This window comes from Belonocnema kinseyi, chromosome 7 (assembly GCF_010883055.1).
Source record: "Belonocnema kinseyi isolate 2016_QV_RU_SX_M_011 chromosome 7, B_treatae_v1, whole genome shotgun sequence".
NCBI lineage: Eukaryota > Metazoa > Arthropoda > Insecta > Hymenoptera > Cynipidae > Belonocnema > Belonocnema kinseyi.
The window spans coordinates 114,626,329-114,644,697 of NC_046663.1; the positions used below are offsets into that span (position 1 = coordinate 114,626,329).

At 30.9% G+C, this 18,369-nt stretch overlaps 2 protein-coding genes across 2 annotated transcripts in view; one reads left to right on the forward strand and one right to left on the reverse strand.

The window, feature by feature from the left end:
• The first annotated feature begins 6,186 nt into the window (after positions 1–6,186).
• Positions 6,187–13,145, forward strand: LOC117176156 (intraflagellar transport protein 122 homolog). Its single transcript, XM_033366242.1, has 15 exons — positions 6,187–6,391; positions 6,653–6,762; positions 7,610–7,730; positions 7,831–8,041; positions 8,127–8,200; positions 8,691–8,961; positions 9,055–9,216; positions 9,294–9,962; positions 10,451–10,843; positions 11,187–11,601; positions 11,677–11,903; positions 11,979–12,366; positions 12,460–12,629; positions 12,704–12,865; positions 12,935–13,145. The coding sequence occupies exons 1-15, from the start codon at positions 6,339–6,341 to the stop codon at positions 13,025–13,027; spliced, it is 3,519 nt and encodes a 1,172-aa protein (XP_033222133.1). The 5' UTR covers positions 6,187–6,338; the 3' UTR covers positions 13,028–13,145.
• A 67-nt stretch (positions 13,146–13,212) lies between these two features.
• LOC117176157 (prostaglandin E synthase 2) overlaps positions 13,213–18,369 on the reverse strand; it is a 7,311-nt gene continuing 2,154 nt past the window's right edge. Inside the window, exons 2-5 of the mRNA XM_033366243.1 lie at positions 18,071–18,145; positions 17,574–17,911; positions 17,384–17,495; positions 13,213–13,616 (exon numbers count right to left, since the gene is read on the reverse strand). Coding sequence (XP_033222134.1) covers positions 13,254–13,616; positions 17,384–17,495; positions 17,574–17,911; positions 18,071–18,145 — 888 coding nt within the window. The 3' untranslated portion in view covers positions 13,213–13,253. The remainder of the gene's footprint in view (positions 13,617–17,383; positions 17,496–17,573; positions 17,912–18,070; positions 18,146–18,369) is intronic.

Here is an 18,369-nt window from a genome sequence, read left to right on the forward strand (position 1 = left end):
ATCTTAAGCAAATAAGTTATAAGGCTTAAAAGAATTATCGATTTGAAATGAATATATATTTCTTTATTTTCAACTCAAAATTGAGTTGAATTGCATACATTTTTTCTTTCCATACAATAATTTAAGTAGATGCAAAAAGGTAATTTATTTCCTTGAATGAATAATGTATTCGTTTTCAAAGTGTTTTTAAAGATATTTTTTACAGAGTCGTAAATAATATGCAGCTATATTTTCTTATTTTTACAAAGCAACTATATTAGCTGTATATTATTATATTATTTACGGCTCTGTACAAAATATCTTTAAAACACTTTGAAAACGAATTCATTATTCATTTACAGAAACAAATTACCTTTTTGCATTTACTTAAATTTTTGTATGGAAAGAAAAAATGTATGCTATTCAACTAAATTTTGAGTTTAAAACAAAGAAATATACATATATATTTTAAATTGACAATTTTGTTAAGCCTAATAAATTATATATTTAAGATACAAAATTATTGCTTTGATTTAAAAAAAAATTTTGCTGTTCCGATAAAATATTTCCTTACATTGAATAAATATTTAGGTTCATTAAAGTAAATGTTTCTTGAAATCAATTAAAATTACAGTGTACTTATTTTCTTTTGGGAGTGTAAAAATAAAATAATAATTACTAAAAGAAACTAGTTTAAAAATTAAAAATTAAAAATTTCAGTATTTGTAAAATTTCGAATATTCTTATAGTATAACACGTCAATTCAAATTATTTAATTTTAAACGTTTTAAATGAAACCACTTAGGATTCGGCAACACATTTTTTGAAGCTTTAGGATATAAATAATTTAAAGCTACAATAAGCAGATTATTCGATGTCAAACGTCGTAGAAAATTGGAATAGATGTAAATTGGAATAGATGCCTTCGAAATCGAAAACTTTGTATAATGAGAGGAATTTTAAATTGAAAGGTTTTAATATATTTTCAATTTAAAACATTCAAATTGAGTAATTTTGTAAATAGAAATTTCAAGAATTGTATTATTTGACATTTTTTCATAGAGTTGATAAATTAAAAATGCAAGCATTAGTATTTGTTAAATTTTGAATATGCCTTAAGTATAACCTGATAAATTCAAATTATTTAATTTTGAAAGTTTTTAATTGAAAATTGAAATGCAGAATTCTAAATTTTGATATTTGGGGATTATGATATTTTTGAGGCCATTAATATAAGCCTAATCAAATTAGAAGGCTTACAGTTGTCAATTTTAAGATATTAAACCCTTATATTAAAAACCAAATTAAATTTCAATTTTAAAATTTTTAATTGTTAAAGATTTGATTCTTAAATTCCGAATTTTCTTAATGCTTTACGTTTTAAATTTCACACTTTCAAACCTTTTTTTAAACTTGAATCACCGAGAAAAAAATATTACATTTTAGTAGACACGACTTTTTTTACGTAAAAAAATTAATTAAGTAATACCCCGTGCGTCAAGGTAAACAATCCGTAGGGAGGGGAAAATGGGTTAAGCCAAATCTGCTGTTTGCGTGAAGAAACTCACTATCTTCGTTTTGACGTAAGTCTTCTTTACGTGTACGCTGCAACGTGAAAATGACCCTTAAGTCAAACTTTAGAAAGTAGCTTTTTCTCCAAGACGGCAGAAATAATTACGGCTTATCGCATTAAAAAAATTACTTCATAACGAAATTTTGTCACTTATTTATTACATGAAAACATTTGTTCTTTTTTACAAGATTGAAGAAGTAAAAAAAATCTTGATTGGAATATATTGATTTTTAAAGAACAAGAAGGCAATTAGACATGATGTAAAAATTACAATTGAATATGACAAGTCAAAACTGTAATCTAGGTACTTGAACCTAGATGACAGTTTTGACTTGTCACATTCAATTGTAATCTTTACATCATGTCTAATTGTCTACTGTGTTATGAATTGTAGTTAGAAGAAAGTTGTGAAAAATACAATAGAGTGGAATTAAAGTTCGATTTTCAATAAAGATCTTTGAAAAGGAGTATACAATTATTGAAAAAATAAATCTAACAAAAAAATTCCAGATTATGTCTTTTTTTGATCGATTCATAATTTTCTTCAAATATGAAATTCCTTCCAAATTTATTTTTAATTATGCAAAAAATAATGTACTTGAAGTTACGAACGTTCATTTGAACGAAATTAAAAATATATATTTTTCATTTTTTTATGCTTAAATCAATTAGAACGGCAAAAAAATATATTCCGTCGGAAAGAATTGTCGAATAAAATTTTTTTTAAGGGGTTACCTACCCTTAAACATCACCCATTATGCAGACCTGCCTAATGCAAGTTTGATTGTCGATGTTTGAAAATATAAAGAAGTCAAAAATTCTCTTTTTTTATCTCACTACTTAAAGAGTGGGTGAGAATGTTTGGCAAGACCCCTAAAACCACCCTTCATATGTCCTCACCTAAAATGTTAAAATTGAAAAGTTTGATTGTCGATATTTGGAAATACAAAAACATCAAAAATTCTCTTTTTTTATCTGAATAATTATAGAGTGGGTGAGAATGTAAGGCACGACCCCTAAAACCCACCCTTAATATATCCGCACCTAAAATGTTAAAAACGACTATTTTGACTGTCGATATTTGAGGTAAAAGGTAAAAAAGAGAATTTTTGAAGTTTTTGTATTTTCAAATATCGATAATAAAACTTGTGATTTTTAACATTTTAGGGTTGGGTGTAGTAGGGGTGGGTTTTCGGGGTCTTGCTGATCTTTTTACTCAATCTATAATTAGTGAGGTGAAAAAGAGATTTTTTGACGTTTTTGTACTTTCAAATATCGACAATCAAACTTGTCATTTTTAACATTTTAGGTGTGGGTATATTGGGGGTGGTTTTTAGGGGTCTTGCCGAACTTTCTCACTCACTTTATAATTAGTGAGGTAAAAAAGAGGAATTTTGGCATGTTTCAATAATGGGTGATTTGTAAGGGTATTTAACAACTCAAAAAAAAATTTCGAAAACTTCTTCCGATGGAATATCATATTTGTCATCCTAAATGATTTGGGCAAAACAAAATTCGGGAAAAAAATCTTTAATTTCGTTTATATGAACATTCGTAACTTCAAGTACATCAAGAAATAAACATTGTTATTATCTTTTTCAAATAAAAAAGTCGTGTTTTTTGCATGATTGTCGTTGTTTTTCTTAAAAAACCTTTTTTTGTTAATGGGGTAATTAATTTATCATGCATAAGCCTTTACAATTTTATACAAGAAACTAAAAGTTAATGAAATATTTAAATTATTAGAAAATAAATTCATTTACGAACAAATTTTAAAAAGCAAGTTTTTTATTAAAGGCAATAATTAAAAATAATTATTTTAGCAAAATAAAAAATTTTAAATGGAATTAAATATGTAAACAGTTAAAAAAGTAAAATGCAAACAAAAGCTTAATCGACCAGCTGGAAAATATAGTTTTCTGTACATGACCGGAGGAGAAAATTTTAAACTTTAAACTTATTTTTCTCAATAAATACAAAATAAAGAAAGAAAGAAAATTATTAAATGAAACTAAATGAAAAACTAAGGAAACTTATGTATGTATTACAAATGAAACAAAAACGGCGTCAAATTCTTTTAAAAAATATAAACTATTAAAGTACATAATAGTTCGGTGAATTTATAGCATTTGGTTTATATTATTTTTCATGATTGCGATTTAAAAAATATAATTATCTCAAATATGAAAACAACAAAAATTTGAAAATTATTGTAATTTTTATGTCAAGTTTTAGTATTAAATGCTATTAAAAAAATTAAGCAAACTTACATTTTTTCTTAAAGTTAGATTTTTGGAGCAGAGAAAATGACATTTTGTATGACTGATTTACTTCTTATTTCAATTTGAAAAAATGGTTCATATTTATAACTTTACAGTTGTTAAAAAACTCTTATACCACTAAATTCACAAATATTTAAAAAATGCAACATTTCAGAAGACATTTATCTAGGTCTATAAGGAAATTTAGGAAAAAAATTCTTTTTATAAGTTTTTATAAGGAAATTGCTTTTCAGAACATTTATTTCTTTAACCAGAAAAAAATAGTAAGGACATATTCAACAACAATTCTGGTTGATTTTACCAGACAGTTTGTTTAATTGATTTAAATTTAAATAAAACCTAACTGTATGTTCAGATTCACTTTTCTACTTATTTCCAAAAAAATTATAATTTAAATAAAAAATAAACTTTTTAATTCAAATTTGATATTACTATTTTATACTAACCTCTTTGCTACATCTTGGGCCTAATTTTGATTTCAAAAAGTCTTTAGAGTTTTTGAATTCCTTCAAGACCTTTTCAATTCAATTAAAATTATTTTTTCATTCACTTATAAAGTAAAATTAGATTATTACCATTTTGGATTTCAAATGCACTATAAATTGGCGCGACCGAATATATGTGTGATGATCGCGTATCCCGCGCTCATCTAGTTATGGGATCATGTAGAACTCAACCCTTTTTGCATGGTAAAGAAGAACACCGCCTCACCATAAAGGCCTAATCGCTAAATTTAAAATTATATTTCGCAATTTTTATTATTGTTCTTAAAATCTCTTATCTTTCTATTGGCAAAAACGAGACAGGCGTGAGACAAGCCGAGAAAGGAACCAGAAAGCCTGTTTCTTTTCTCGGGTAAATGAATGCACTTAGAGTAAGTTAGTACATAAGACCTTACTTAATAGTTCCTATAGATGAGACAGATTTTCTGAGAAACATTTTTAATTTATATTGTATTTTGTCTAAAGTGTTCACAAGTATAAAATTTAACCCTCTTAAGAATCTGTCTCTGGAAAATGTACTTCTTTTAATAAAAGGTTGTTGCTTTAAAGAAACTGACACTCAGTCAGTCATAAAAAAGCTATTTAATTAGTTTTTCTAAGAAAAGAAGGCACCAAGACGCTAAAATAAATATTCCGTCAACGAAAACTGAAATGATTTCCCATCGTTTTTTAGAAGGACCACTAATAAAATAAGCAACTTCTCGGATCTCTGGTGAGTTCCGTGATAGTTTCACTTAAAAGTCTCATAGTACATTCAAGCCCTTAGTAATTTAACAACTAATAAAATATATAACAGAAACCAATTTTCATTCCCTTCTTTCCTTGGTCAGACAGTTATGGTCAACTAAATCGTTGCAGCAACCCTAAGTGTCAAGACTCAAGGCGCTTCAAAAATCTCAAGTAGGTGCGGATAGACATGACTCGAGGGTAGATAAGAGCAATGGGATTCTGAGATGCATGGGGAAAGTTAAGAAGGAGGTCTCATTTTCATTCTAATTTTGATTGGTTTTCTTAAAATTGGAGACCCTCCTTAAAAGGAGGACCCAGAAATTTGATTGGCTTAAAAAATTATTTTCACTAGAAACCCTTGCTCTGGAACCTCGGAGGCTCAAAAATAGAGGAGACCGATTCTTGATATGAAGGGCAGAATTAGACTAGCTTTGATTAGAGAAGTCGCTTTTTCTCTTTTCTCTTCCGCGAGTAGCTTTTCATATTTTTAACTCCACATTCATTACATTAATTGTATAAAATAACCTTCCTCTAAATAAATGATAAAAGTGGACGCTTGTGATTATTTTTCTGTTTAAACCTGTTATTTTTTTTACTCACCTATCTTCATAGGTCTTAAATTTTTTAAACGGATCCACGTTTACCTTTCGAATCCGGCCGGTAATATCGCGACATATAAAGAGGACGCGATACCCGGGTTGTGACATATGGTGGCCTGTCGCGCCTCTACAAGTATGTGGAGGAAACAATCGGTAAATATCGCGCCTCTACAAGCATGTGGCCGAACTGAAAGCAATATATATACAGTCGACAAACTTTGTGTGATGTGAATCGCGTCCATGGACATAGGAAACAAGGGACTAGGCAGTAGGCATGCCATTGCGGGGGTTATGCAATGAGGTGGAGGTCCGCTACCTTTTGATGTCCCGCGACAAACATGGCAGCGCCCACATGTTTATATTTTCATGCACAGTTTTTCAGCAAAAATGCTCGCGCGCATAATCTAATGGCACATCGTAAGATGGCGGCTCTCCGTCCTCCCGTGGATTCAATCCCGCTCGTCCAAGTTATGATGACATGCCTAGTCCCGTGTTTCCTATGTCCATGATCGCGCCGAAGCCGCCATTTCCTTTCCGTTTCCGTGGTAACGGTACAAATGTCAAAATAAACACTTGAAGTCTGTCAAGTGTCATTGCGTATTCTTGTAATATTAAGTAACATAAGTTTAAATAATTAGGAAGTTATAAGATAGGTAAGTAAAAGTTAGGCAGAATGAGAACTCATCCAACATGGGTGGATAAAGTCCAAGATAAAACGGAGCAATGGTAAGTTTTTCAAATATATGTACAATACTATTTTATATAAATTTGATCAAATTATGCAGAAACCAAAAATTATATATATTCTTAGAAAGTAAATCGAAATATTTAAAAACGTAAATAACAATAATTACTCCAAAATTTTATTTTGTGTTTTTCAATGTCGAATTAAACAATTATATATAATATGTAAATTGAAAATATCAACGATCTTATTACATTTGCACCACATTATAAGAAGCGAATTAATGTACACATTTTTTGCAGTATATATGATTTATGCTTCAATCCAGACGGATCTCAGTTAGTAGTAGCTGCTGGAAATCAAGTATTAGTTTACGAAACTAGCAAAGGTGCCTTAATACAACCTCTTAAAGGTACAGAACAATAATAAAAGTAATATGGAAAGTTATTATTATACCCGGTAATAAGTGTTTAATTCAGAAAAATTAAGAATTTGTATTCCTATAAATACGCGATTTTTCCTCCGTCTAAAAATCCCCCAACGGGAACAGAAAAAGTGCAAATCCTATTCCTCTCTATCGAATTAGTAAATTTAGCATTTATTAACCTAAATTAAGCATTTATTTAACCTATTTTTCATTATTAAATCTTTTTATTGCTTATGAACTCGAAAGTATTTATTAATATTTAAATCATTTATTTAAACGTCTCAAAAAATGCACCAAAGAATTCTATTCAAATGTGTGAATTGAAATAATTTTAACTCTAGAGAGGCAGAGTTGCATTGGTGAGAATTAAAATTTCAGAACTTACATTCCGCATGAAGGAATTAAAACAACTTATTACACATATTTTGTGAACTAATTAGAAGGAATAAAATAAAATCAAAATATGACCACTGCTTAGGAATAAAAAATATCTCTGTGAGGTGTGTTACCGGTACAATTAGAAGGAATTAAAAATATTGAAAACACGTTCTCTTTGGGAGAATAGAAAATTGTGTGGCGGCCGCTATGGAAATATAAATTGATAAGTTTAGGAGGTATCTTATTCTTATGGTGGCATTTTAGACAGATGGAAAAATCGCGCATTCAAAATAATAGAATAATCTTCACTTTTGCACTGAAATATGAAAATATCAATTTTTTTCTATTCTACGCTTATTTTCGGGTACACTAACAAGTAATTTCCAATTTCAATTGATTACCATTCATTGTTTTTACAACCAATATATAATCACAAATATTTCATTACACTTAGGCCATAAAGATATAGTTTATTGTGTTTGTTACGCTAAGGATGGAAAAAAGTTTGCATCTGGAAGTGCGGATAAAGCAGTTATAATATGGACTTCCAAACTCGAGGGGATTCTCAAATATTCGTAAGAATGAAAGATCCCGTTCAATTTACAAATTCCCAAAAGATACATTCTTATTCATTGAAATTGAAAGGCAACTGTCGTGAATTTTTTATATTTCTAGGCACAATGAAGCTGTTCAGTCAATGCAATTTAATCCAGTGTCTCACCAATTATTAAGCTGTTCGCTGTCAGATATTGCTTTGTGGTCGGTAGAACAAAAAGCTGTACAAAAATATAAAACTGGAGGAAGAGTGAATTGCTGCTCATGGACAAAAGATGGCCAGTACATGGCCCTTGGTTTGGCAACTGGTTGTGTTTCAATAAGAAACAAGGTACCAGAACAATGCCGGTTTGAATCTCGTATCAATCTAACAAATATAATGATGAATAATTTTTCAACCCAAATTCCTTTTTCAGAATGGCGAAGAAAAGACACGAATTGACCGATCTGGAGGAACACCTATTTGGAGTCTTTCCTGGTGTCCCTTAAGGTAGGAAATTAAAAATATAATTATAAAATTTAAATTCTAATGTCTTTAGAGGATGGCAACTGCAGCGTTAGAAAAACCTTCCTGATAATTTCCGATTTTCAAAAATTTCCCATTCAAATAGTAATGATCAATTTCAAACCTCGAAAATTAAACCACTCTATAAATAGTTTTTGAAATTCCACAATTTAGAATTAGGTGTTCTTCAAACTGTATAATTTCCCACTGGATCGCAACCATTTTTTAAAAGAATTTCGAAACAAACTCATATATTCTCCCATTATTTCATATTATAATCAAATGACATTGTAAGTCATTAAACAGAGGTTTCTACTAAAACTAATAATTGAAGAAATTATCGGTTAGAAAATGAATTCACTGTCATTTCCCGATCCAGTGAAATTTTGGTTTGATTTGTAATGAGTTAAAGCAGGGTGCTTTAATTTAATATGAATGAAGCCAAAATTAAATTTAATATTGTAATTTTATTCAGAGATGATTCGGTGGATGTCCTTTGTGTGGCAGAATGGGGTGGAACTCTTTCATTCTATGCCATTAACGGAAGGTCTGTCAGAAGGGAAAGAACTCTGAATTTTATTCCGCTGAAACTTACCCATTTTCCTGAAGGCCAGTATCTCCTCGTTTCTGGCAGCAACAGACGTTGTTTGTTAATGACTCACGATGGCATACAATTGGCGACTGTTGGCAATGAATTTTCCTCTTGGGTCTGGAGTTGCGCGGCTCATCCAAAATCACCACATATCGTAAGTGATTAAAAAAAAGTACCAGTTACTAGTGAATAACGAAAGAAAAACTTACCATCCCAATATTCTTACAATATTATAATATTTATCCAGGTAATTGGATGTCAGGATGGTACAATCACCTATTTGGAGTTATCTTGGAATACCGTCCATGGATTGTATGGTGAAAGATATGCTTACAGAGAGAACATGACTGATGTGATCATTCAACATCTCGTTACAAATCAAAAAGTTCGAATTAAGTGCAAAGACCTAGTAAGGCCCCTTTATATTTGATATTGATTTATTTGAAGAATATTCCAGAATTATTTCGATATGAATTGTCTTTCCAGGTGTGCAGAATTGCTGTCTATAGGGATAAACTTGCAGTGCAGCTTCCTGAGAGAGTCATAATTTACGAACCATCTGGGAACAATGAAGGGATGCATTATCGCATCACCGACAAATTAGCACAAGCACTTAATTGCAACATGCTAGTAGTGACAACAAACCGTTTGATTCTCTGCCTAGACAAACGTCTTCAAAGTCTTTCATTTACAGGAACTATTGAAAGAGAATGGATCCTAGATGGACCAATCACATATTTGAAGATAATTGGTGGTCCGGTGGGTCAAGAGTGTTTGGTTGCAGGTTTAAAAACAGGGCAGGTTGTAAAAGTTTATGTTGACAATCCGTTCCCCATGCATCTTGCAAAAGTTGATTGTGCTGTCAGATGTTTGGATGTCAGTTTATTGAAAGAGAAATTAGCAGTAATCAGCGATGCTGATGTTCTTTCGGTTTTTGACGTGAGGACTGAACAGAAACTACAAGAATTTAACGACGTGAGCAGTGTTGCTTTTAATAGTGCCTTTGAGGAAATTATGTGCTTCTCTGGTGTGAATTATCTGGCGATTAAAGTCGCAAATTTCAACGAATATAGGCAGAAGTTTTCTGGATTTGTTGTTGGCCATAATGGATCCAGACTTTATTGTTTAAATGGACCTTCTATTGTTACTGTCGAGGTAATTTCTCTGTTGTATTATTAGGTCAATGTGGAAACTGGACCGGGGAAACCGAAAAATGACGGTGAATTTATTTTTTCGATCAGAATTTTTTTTTTAATTTTGATATCACATGCAGTTTTGTGACAATTGGAAATGAAACAATTAAAAACTTAAAATCATTGATTTGGCAATGCCTAATCCTAAAATGGTTTACTTTTAAAGAAGATTCTCAATCATTGCAAAATCAATTCCTTTTGAATGCTTCAAAACATTGTAAAATAGATTGTAATGGTTCAGGAAATTCTAGAACATTTAAAAATGCATGTCTTTCAAATATTGCAACTCGCAAAATATTTTTCAATGTTGTGGAAGTCGTTGGTAAATATTTTCAGATAGTTTAGAAAATTTGGGAACGTTTTATCAGATCTAGACTATTCCCAAATTTCTTCTTCGAAATTGATTCTTTTTTATTCTTGACTATTACCTGCTACATACAAATTTTGCAGATGCCCTTGTCTTCGGCGATGTACCAATATCTAGAGATCGAGATGTTCAAAGAGGCTTACGCTATTGCTTGTTTAGGCGTGGCAGAAAACGATTGGTTTGCCTTAGGCATCGCAGCTCTGGATAATTTAGAATTTAATATTGCTTATGCAGCCTTCGCTCGTATAAAAAAATTGCGATATATCGAAATCGTGTCTGAAGTTGAGGAGAAACTGAAATCTGGTGAATGGGGCAGAGAAGCTTGCATGGCGACAGCAGCAGCTGCCATGGGCAGACTTCGAGAGGCAGCGAGACTTTATCAAAAAGCTGGATTGCAGCAATATGCCGTTGATATGTACTCTGACTTGAGAATGTTTGACATAGCGCAAGAGTTTATTGCTTCAGGAAACTCCCAGGTTTGTGTTAAATAAAAATTGTAATTCTATTCCAAACAGTATTATTGGTCGTGCTAGTAACATTTCTGGGGCAAATTTGGCATAGGAAGTTATTCTGAATTAGTCCGAAATATGTATCCGATCGAAATCGATAATTAATTCGAACCAAACAGAAACAAATTTTTAATCCTTATCAATCTGCGGACATCAACATCCAGTTGTATCCGAATCCTAAAATCAATCTGAATAAATCCGAGCTTCGATTTATCCTGATTCCGATTGATTTGAAAGTAATTCTTATCCGCAACATTTGTCAGGGATTTTATACTAAATGCGCGCTTTTATTCACTTTTTTGAAATTTAGGATCGCACTGTCTTACTTCGCAGAAGAGCTGAATGGGCTAAAAGTCTAGGTGAACCTCGTGCCGCAGCCGAAATGTTCCTCTCAGCAGGCGACGTTCAAAGAGCAATAAAAATAATTGCAGAGCACGGTTGGATCGACATGCTAATCAAAGTTGGCAGGCAATTGGACAAAGCAGAACGAGAAAGTTTAACCGTGATTGCTAAAAAATTACGACAATTAGGAGCCACTCACGGTGCGGCTGAAATTTTCACACGATTAGGTGATCATCCTGATGTTGCTGAAGTTCTCATCGAAGCTCAGGCTTGGCCCGAGGCTTTTGAACTTGCCGAAAGAAACCCAAAACTGAAATCTCGCATTTATGGCCCTTATGCTAGATGGTTAGCAGAGACAGGTCGCTTCTCAGAAGCTCAAGAAGGTATCAATTTTACATAAATTACTTAATTAAAAGAATATTTATTACAAAAATTTCATTACAAAAATTTAACTGCAGCTTTTCAAATTGCTGGTCAGCCCGAAGAGTCAATTGGAGTGCTAACAACTCTTGCAAAAAATGCCGTAACCGAAAGAAGATTTCGAGATGCTTCTTATCTTTACTGGCTCTTGTCTCAACTCAGCCTTGAACTACCTAAAAACGTGGAAGAGATAAAATCTTTATTTTCAGTTTATTCAGAAAGGGCAGATATATATTATGTGTATCATGAAGTGCACAAGTATTTAGTAAATATTTACTTTTACTGATTTGTATTTAGCAATTATGAAACACTTTTTCACAGAAACTTTGTCACTTTTTAGGAAGAACCGTTTACCTCTTTGATGCCAGAAGCACTTTTCAACATATCGCGGTTCTTAATCATGAAAATCCAGGGTAGACAATTCGAAGGCGTCTCTCAACTAACAATTACGTACGCACTAATGAAGCAAGCTCGTCTTCTAGGCGCCAATAAGTTAGTTATGCAATTGCTAGAGCGTTTGCGAGGTATCAAGATCCCTAAAAATCTTTTAGCGCAAATTGAAACTTGGGCGATTGCAGCAAAGGCTTATCCGTACCGAGACCCGGAAGAATTACTGCCACTCTGTTACAGATGCTCGACTTTTAATACACTCTTGCCATCTAATAACGCTCCTGAGAACAGTTGTGCCCAATGCGGTTTGAAATTTCAACACTCCTTTGTCATGTTTGGTAATTCTTGCTTCTTTGCCATTTCCAATTTAAGGGTGTTCCTTGGCATTTAAAGTAATTATTATATAATGCGATTGATGAATATATGTTTAGAAATATTGCCAGTTGTTGAGTTCGAATTAGAGGAAGGAATTACAGACGAAGAGGCTGAAAAATTGATAGAAGAACCTCTACAGCTTTCGGATGATTCGACCCAAATCGAGGATCAGCTGACGATTACAACTAAAACGGATCTTTTCACGGATCGCTTAGTTCGTTATGAGGTAAATTTTGTTCATGTTTGATATTGCTAATATTTCTAATTGAAGGTCTACTTTTGAGAGGCATTTCTTTTCAGAATAAAGTAGGAGGTTCAACTGTTCTGGTTAATCGTGGGGTTTTGAAAAGTATGGAACCCTCAAGCGTTCTTATTGTCAAGTGGCCAATCCCTTTTAAGACTCGATATTTTAAGAACCTTTTAACGGATCTGCAAGTTACTTCGTGCAAAACGTGTCTAAAGGTATTTATTTAGTTTTTTTAATTTCTAATATATTACAGGATGATTTAAACATATTTTTGTCTTTTTTAGCTCTTTCATTCGGACGATTATGAGTTGGCATTACTCAGATACGGCCATTGTCCATTTTGTCGAACACCCAGTAATTCAACAACTCATGCTTAATTTTTTATAAATTAGACCTGTAAATATCACAGATACTCATATTTCAAAGTGTTCATTATTTGCACCCATATTTTTTACAGATAAAAAATTACTATGAAGAATAGTCGGGATTGAGAAACTTGTATTTTACTTGAAAAGTAGGGATTCTTCCTTGCTTTCGTGGTAATGATTAAAATAACTATAAATTAAGTAAATTTAAAGCTTTAATAACGTTATTATTAACAATTTATGTATTTATAAATGCATTCCCCGCATGAGACTCAACTTTTTCTTTCATAGCGCTGTACCAGGTAGCTAGTTTCGTATGTTCCATTGTGTCATTAAAGGCTTCTAAACCTTCGATACTGTTAAGAATTCCATAGACGGCTAGATCAGAGAGATCAGGATTTTGACCTCCCATGAAGGGACCACCTCGCGCTTTAATCCCTCGCAGCCAAACGTTTACCTCGTCGTAGAGCGATTGCCGAACATCACCTTTAAGATTGTACTTTTTCTTCAAATTATCCCCTAACCACCACATCGCTATGGCACCTACGTTGATCATCATCCACCGTTGCCAGAAGGGGAAATATTCTTCCCAGTGTCCAACCTTTCAGAACCAATTATAATTATTTTAGCTAAACATCACAAGCAATAGGACGTACTTTTGTAAGTTTTCAATTTTATGATATCAGAAGATTGGCAGGACTCGGACTCACTTCAGAAATAATAGTGCCATTAGAAGCATAGGTTTTGAATAACAGTGTCACGAAATTGTTTACGCAATAAATTTATAAAATAATTTAAAACCTACGTCAAGACGATATACAAATTTTGTAATAATTTCTGTCCATGAGATCGGAATAAAAGCATGGAATTTTTGTATTCCTGGAATGGTAATCGACTTGTCAAACCCTTGTTGGAAAAGGGCTTCTTCTGAATATTCTTCGTGTACAGAAAAAGACAGCACATCCGGTTTTTTTTATCGTTTCAGAAATTTTAGAGCACAATACGGTAGCTGCGGATTTATTTAAAGCAAAACTAATGTCTTTATTGACAGAGAACGTCAAAAAAAAAAATAGGAAAATTTATTTTCGTAAACTTAGCACATCATGAAGTTGATTTTGGATGCAAAAGAGAATGGAAATTTTTTACTTGAAAAAAATCATGTCGCATTCTGTCAAAATAAAGAATATTCAGAAAAATAAGTCTTTTTACAAGAACGATTTGACCACTCAAACAAAAATTGTTTTAAATTACAGAAACTGTATTTTCAGTGAAGGACATGATTACAAATATTTATTTTAACACTAGAAGGGCCGAAAAAATCACATACCTAGAAGAGTCGGAGGGTCTTCATTGGACCCTAGCCACATTTTCATAGTTTTAAGCAATTTAATGTTTCCTTTTTGCTGTTGGTCGCGTGCTTGGTGAAATTGAAATCATTTAGTGTAAATAAAACTAAATCATTTCAATTTCACCACGCACACGACCATAAGGTATGCATTTATGCAAAAATGAAACAAAGCAGTGTCGGAAAGAAATTCCGTAAAACCATATTCATAACTTTGCATTCTATGAAGTTGTAAAGAACATTTTATTGTGTAAACTGTAAATTATAAACTTTATTAATAAAAGTGCTATTTAGACATGTTGTTCTCATTATGAAATTTTGTATAAATATTTTTAATTCAAATATACAAATTCTATCCCCTGCACTCTGAGATTTCCATTTCAGAATAATTAGGCATTTGGAGGAAGAGAAAAATATTATTGAAGAAGATTAATCGTGTCAAATTTAATTTATTAAACTTTTCATATTCCGTTACATTTTAACTTCATTATTTTTCAAATTTGAAGCTTTTATTTGAATTCTTATTATAAAAACAAAGGATTTATAATGTTAACTTTTTTCAAAACTGAAAACTTTGAAATTTCTGATATTTATTAATGAAATATGAATAGCTTTTATTTAACATTGTTTATCGTTGAAGCCACTCCCATTCAAAATCTGTTAAATTTGAAACATATTTGGTTAAAAATTCTTTAATTCTAAGCTTTTTTAATTATGAACGCTTCAAATTTATGAATAAGAGAGTACTGTAAGGCCAATTTTTTGTACGTGTGGAAAGTAACCGGGAACAATTTTAGGAAACAGACAAAAATATAAAACTTCCTCAAATAAGATAAGCATTTTATGAAGTAAAAACAAAATATTAGAACAAATATTCATGTTTAGAGGCTAGCTTCTAGTTCCAACGTCCACCACATGGTTCCTTCGTGTGAATATCCATTTTATACAATAATTTAAATGTTTTAAACTTTTTGCTTTTAATATCCATGTATTGAACAGTTGAACAATTCTCAATTAAAATATTAATTGTTGGTAAATATTTTTATCGATAAAAACAGTTTATTAGTTAAAAAATGTTTAATGATTTAAAAATTAAATGTTTAAATAATTTGAAATAATTATTTATTTAAACATATTATATAGAGAATAGAGATGCAATTTTGATTGAACATTTTTACCGATAAAAACATTTTATTAGTTGGAAAATTGTTGATTCTCAACATTTCAAATGTTTAAATAATAAAAAATAATTATTTGTTTAAACAGTGTTTAAAGAAAATTGTTAGCAAATTTTTTCATCGATAAAAACAGTTTATTAGTTGAAAAATATTTAATGATTTAAACTTTAAATGTTTAAATAATTAAATATAATTATTTGTTAAAACAATTTTTATAAAGTAATTGTTATTGATAATTTTGTTCGATAGAAACATTTTATAAGTTTAAAAATTTTTTATGCTTCAAATTTCAAATTCTTAAATAATTAAAAATAATTATTTGTCTAAACAATTTTTATAAAATATTAATTGTTACTAAATACTGTTATCGATAAAACAATTTATTAGTTACAAAATTTTGGACGCTGTATAATTTTAAATGTTTAAATAATTAAAAATAATTATTGGTTTAAATAATATTAATTAAAAAATAAATCAGCTGATGTAAAGATTATGTTTATAATAATTTCGAATTTCGAATACAAAATTCCTATTTACTGTATTTACGATTGGGATATATATTTTGGGATTTTCTAGGTATAGTAGACTATAGAGTATAGTAGACCATTAATGGATGAGCCGAGGCAACACGCCCATCATAAAATAAGTAATTTATGGACTACCTGAGTCGCTGACGGACAATTTATTTCTGGTTTTTGGTAACAACCTGATTGATATAAAAATTAAAATTTTACGATTTTCATAAGGTCGCATCCGAAATCTATAAGCAACATCTGTTGTAATTTTCAGCGATAACAAACAATATTTAGGGCCTGAAACAAGCCTATGAAAATCATGGTTTTAGACAAAAACAGCCATGTTTGAGACTTAAAAAATAATCTTAATAAGTTTTTTTAATTACCTTTTTTTTAAAAGCACTTACTGAATTACTGAATAAGGAGTTTCCAAAATTGCATGAGATTCTATAAATAATTTCTATGTTAGATTTGAGAATGAAGAAAAATGGACATTTTTCTATGTTAAACTTCATAAGAAATTAATAACCTTGGTGTCACCTCTAAATATTATTTTTAAATTATTTTAAAAAATGGACATTAGCTTTTCAGTATGAGGAACAGGTTTCCAGTCGCAAATAATTAGAAACCGAAAGTCTGTCATTTTGGACCACCATAACCTTCATATTATGATTATATTTCAACCTATAATATGTATTAATCCATTTTACAGATTATAAAATTTCCTGATAAGGCTAGCGGTCCGCAATAAAAACGTACCTAGCAACATTAATATTAACAATAAAATATTGTCCGGGACAGTAAAAAAGAAAACGAAATGTTATATATATATATTTTTTCTTTTCTTAAAATTTGTATCTCTTCCAATTTAATATTTTATACTATAAAATAAGTGCCACAAATAAAAACGGTACAATTTTGAAATATTTTTCTTCAAAAAGTAGAAATAAGTGATTTCTGTATTTAATATAGCAAAAATGTTATTTGAGACAATCAGTGGCAAAGTTAAAAATATTTTCACAGCAAAGTGAATAAATAGTGAAATTTTTTCAAGCTAGTATAAAAATAGTGGCATTGGTGAAAAAAAGTATCAAATAGTGTTAACAGTGCCATGAGTCCGAGCCGTGCATACGCAATAAGGAGTTTCAATTATTTCTAATTCTCAGTGTTCAATTAAAACATATATAAAGCAATAACTATCACCAGTTGCCTTTTTCCACAGGTAACTGAAGGCCTAATAATATTCTGTTTACATACACTTACGCGTATCGAATCTTTCAATTATTTATAATAACTTATTTGATCTTGAAGTAATATTTTAAGAACTCACTTTTGAGAAGTTTTCGAAGGATCTGTAAGATTCGTCCAGTGTTCTGTAGGCATTAGGTGAAAGAGTATGAACGAGTACTTCGTCAGCCCACTTTCTCCATTTTCGCTCTTCTCTGTGAATAAATAAGTTCATTTTTAACGCGGCTGTTCCCAGATTTTGCTATAAAGAATTGAGTTACGATTACACTCACACAATATCATTCATAGATTTTTCTTTGGGTATCGTATTTTGGTACATCAAAAAGTATTTGTTGACGATTTCGTGTTGAAATTTACCCTTATCATCGTGTAGAGCGATGCTGGGATAGAATTTAACAAGTTCATCGATCTTATTTGACTTATCGTGTAAATAAGAAGCCAAAAGCGAAACTATCATAGAACTGTCGTTGAGAGGTTGGTATCCACCGTCTACTTTTGCTAGTAAGATCGGTACTTTTTTGTAAGGCGACCATTTCGCTTCGGTGCGAAACACTGGATTTACTTCAACTATATCGTAGGATATGCCGTAGTAGTCTAAAAGGGCACGGACCTGTAAAAAATATATTTATAATTTATACTTACACAGCCTACATACACATGCGCGCGCATGTGGGTGTAATAATAAATCCTAGATGTTATAACCCAAATTTACCTTAATGCTAAATTGAAACAAAATTCTTAACTTTTGTCAAATATTTTTTAAACCTACCTTACAACAAAAAGGACACGACTGGTATTGATAAAGCGTCAGTTTTAGATTTGTTGAATCGACTGGCGAGATGACCTAAAATATATTGTGTTTTTTTATAATATAAAACCTATATGACAATTGCTGTCAATATCAAAATTTTGTAAAATACCAAAAATAGAATATAGCAGTTTATTTAAGGGCATGCGACACAGTGCAATTCCTACATTACCAACCTCTTTTTTCTATTGAACAAAATTTTTTTTTGAACCATAGAACTTTTTTTGTAAATCAAATATCGAACTCAAAATTTCAGGAGA

What these genes read in the sequence shown, in the direction of transcription:
- LOC117176156 (XM_033366242.1), top strand. Translation starts at nt 6,339, where the DNA reads ATGAGAACTCATCCAACATGGGTGGATAAAGTCCAAGATAAAACGGAG. An exon ending in CTTCTATTGTTACTGTCGAG is followed by an intron (nt 9,963 to 10,450) that starts GTAATTTCTCTG and finishes CAAATTTTGCAG; the next exon opens with ATGCCCTTGTCTTCGGCGAT. An exon ending in ATCGCTTAGTTCGTTATGAG is followed by an intron (nt 12,630 to 12,703) that starts GTAAATTTTGTT and finishes ATTTCTTTTCAG; the next exon opens with AATAAAGTAGGAGGTTCAAC.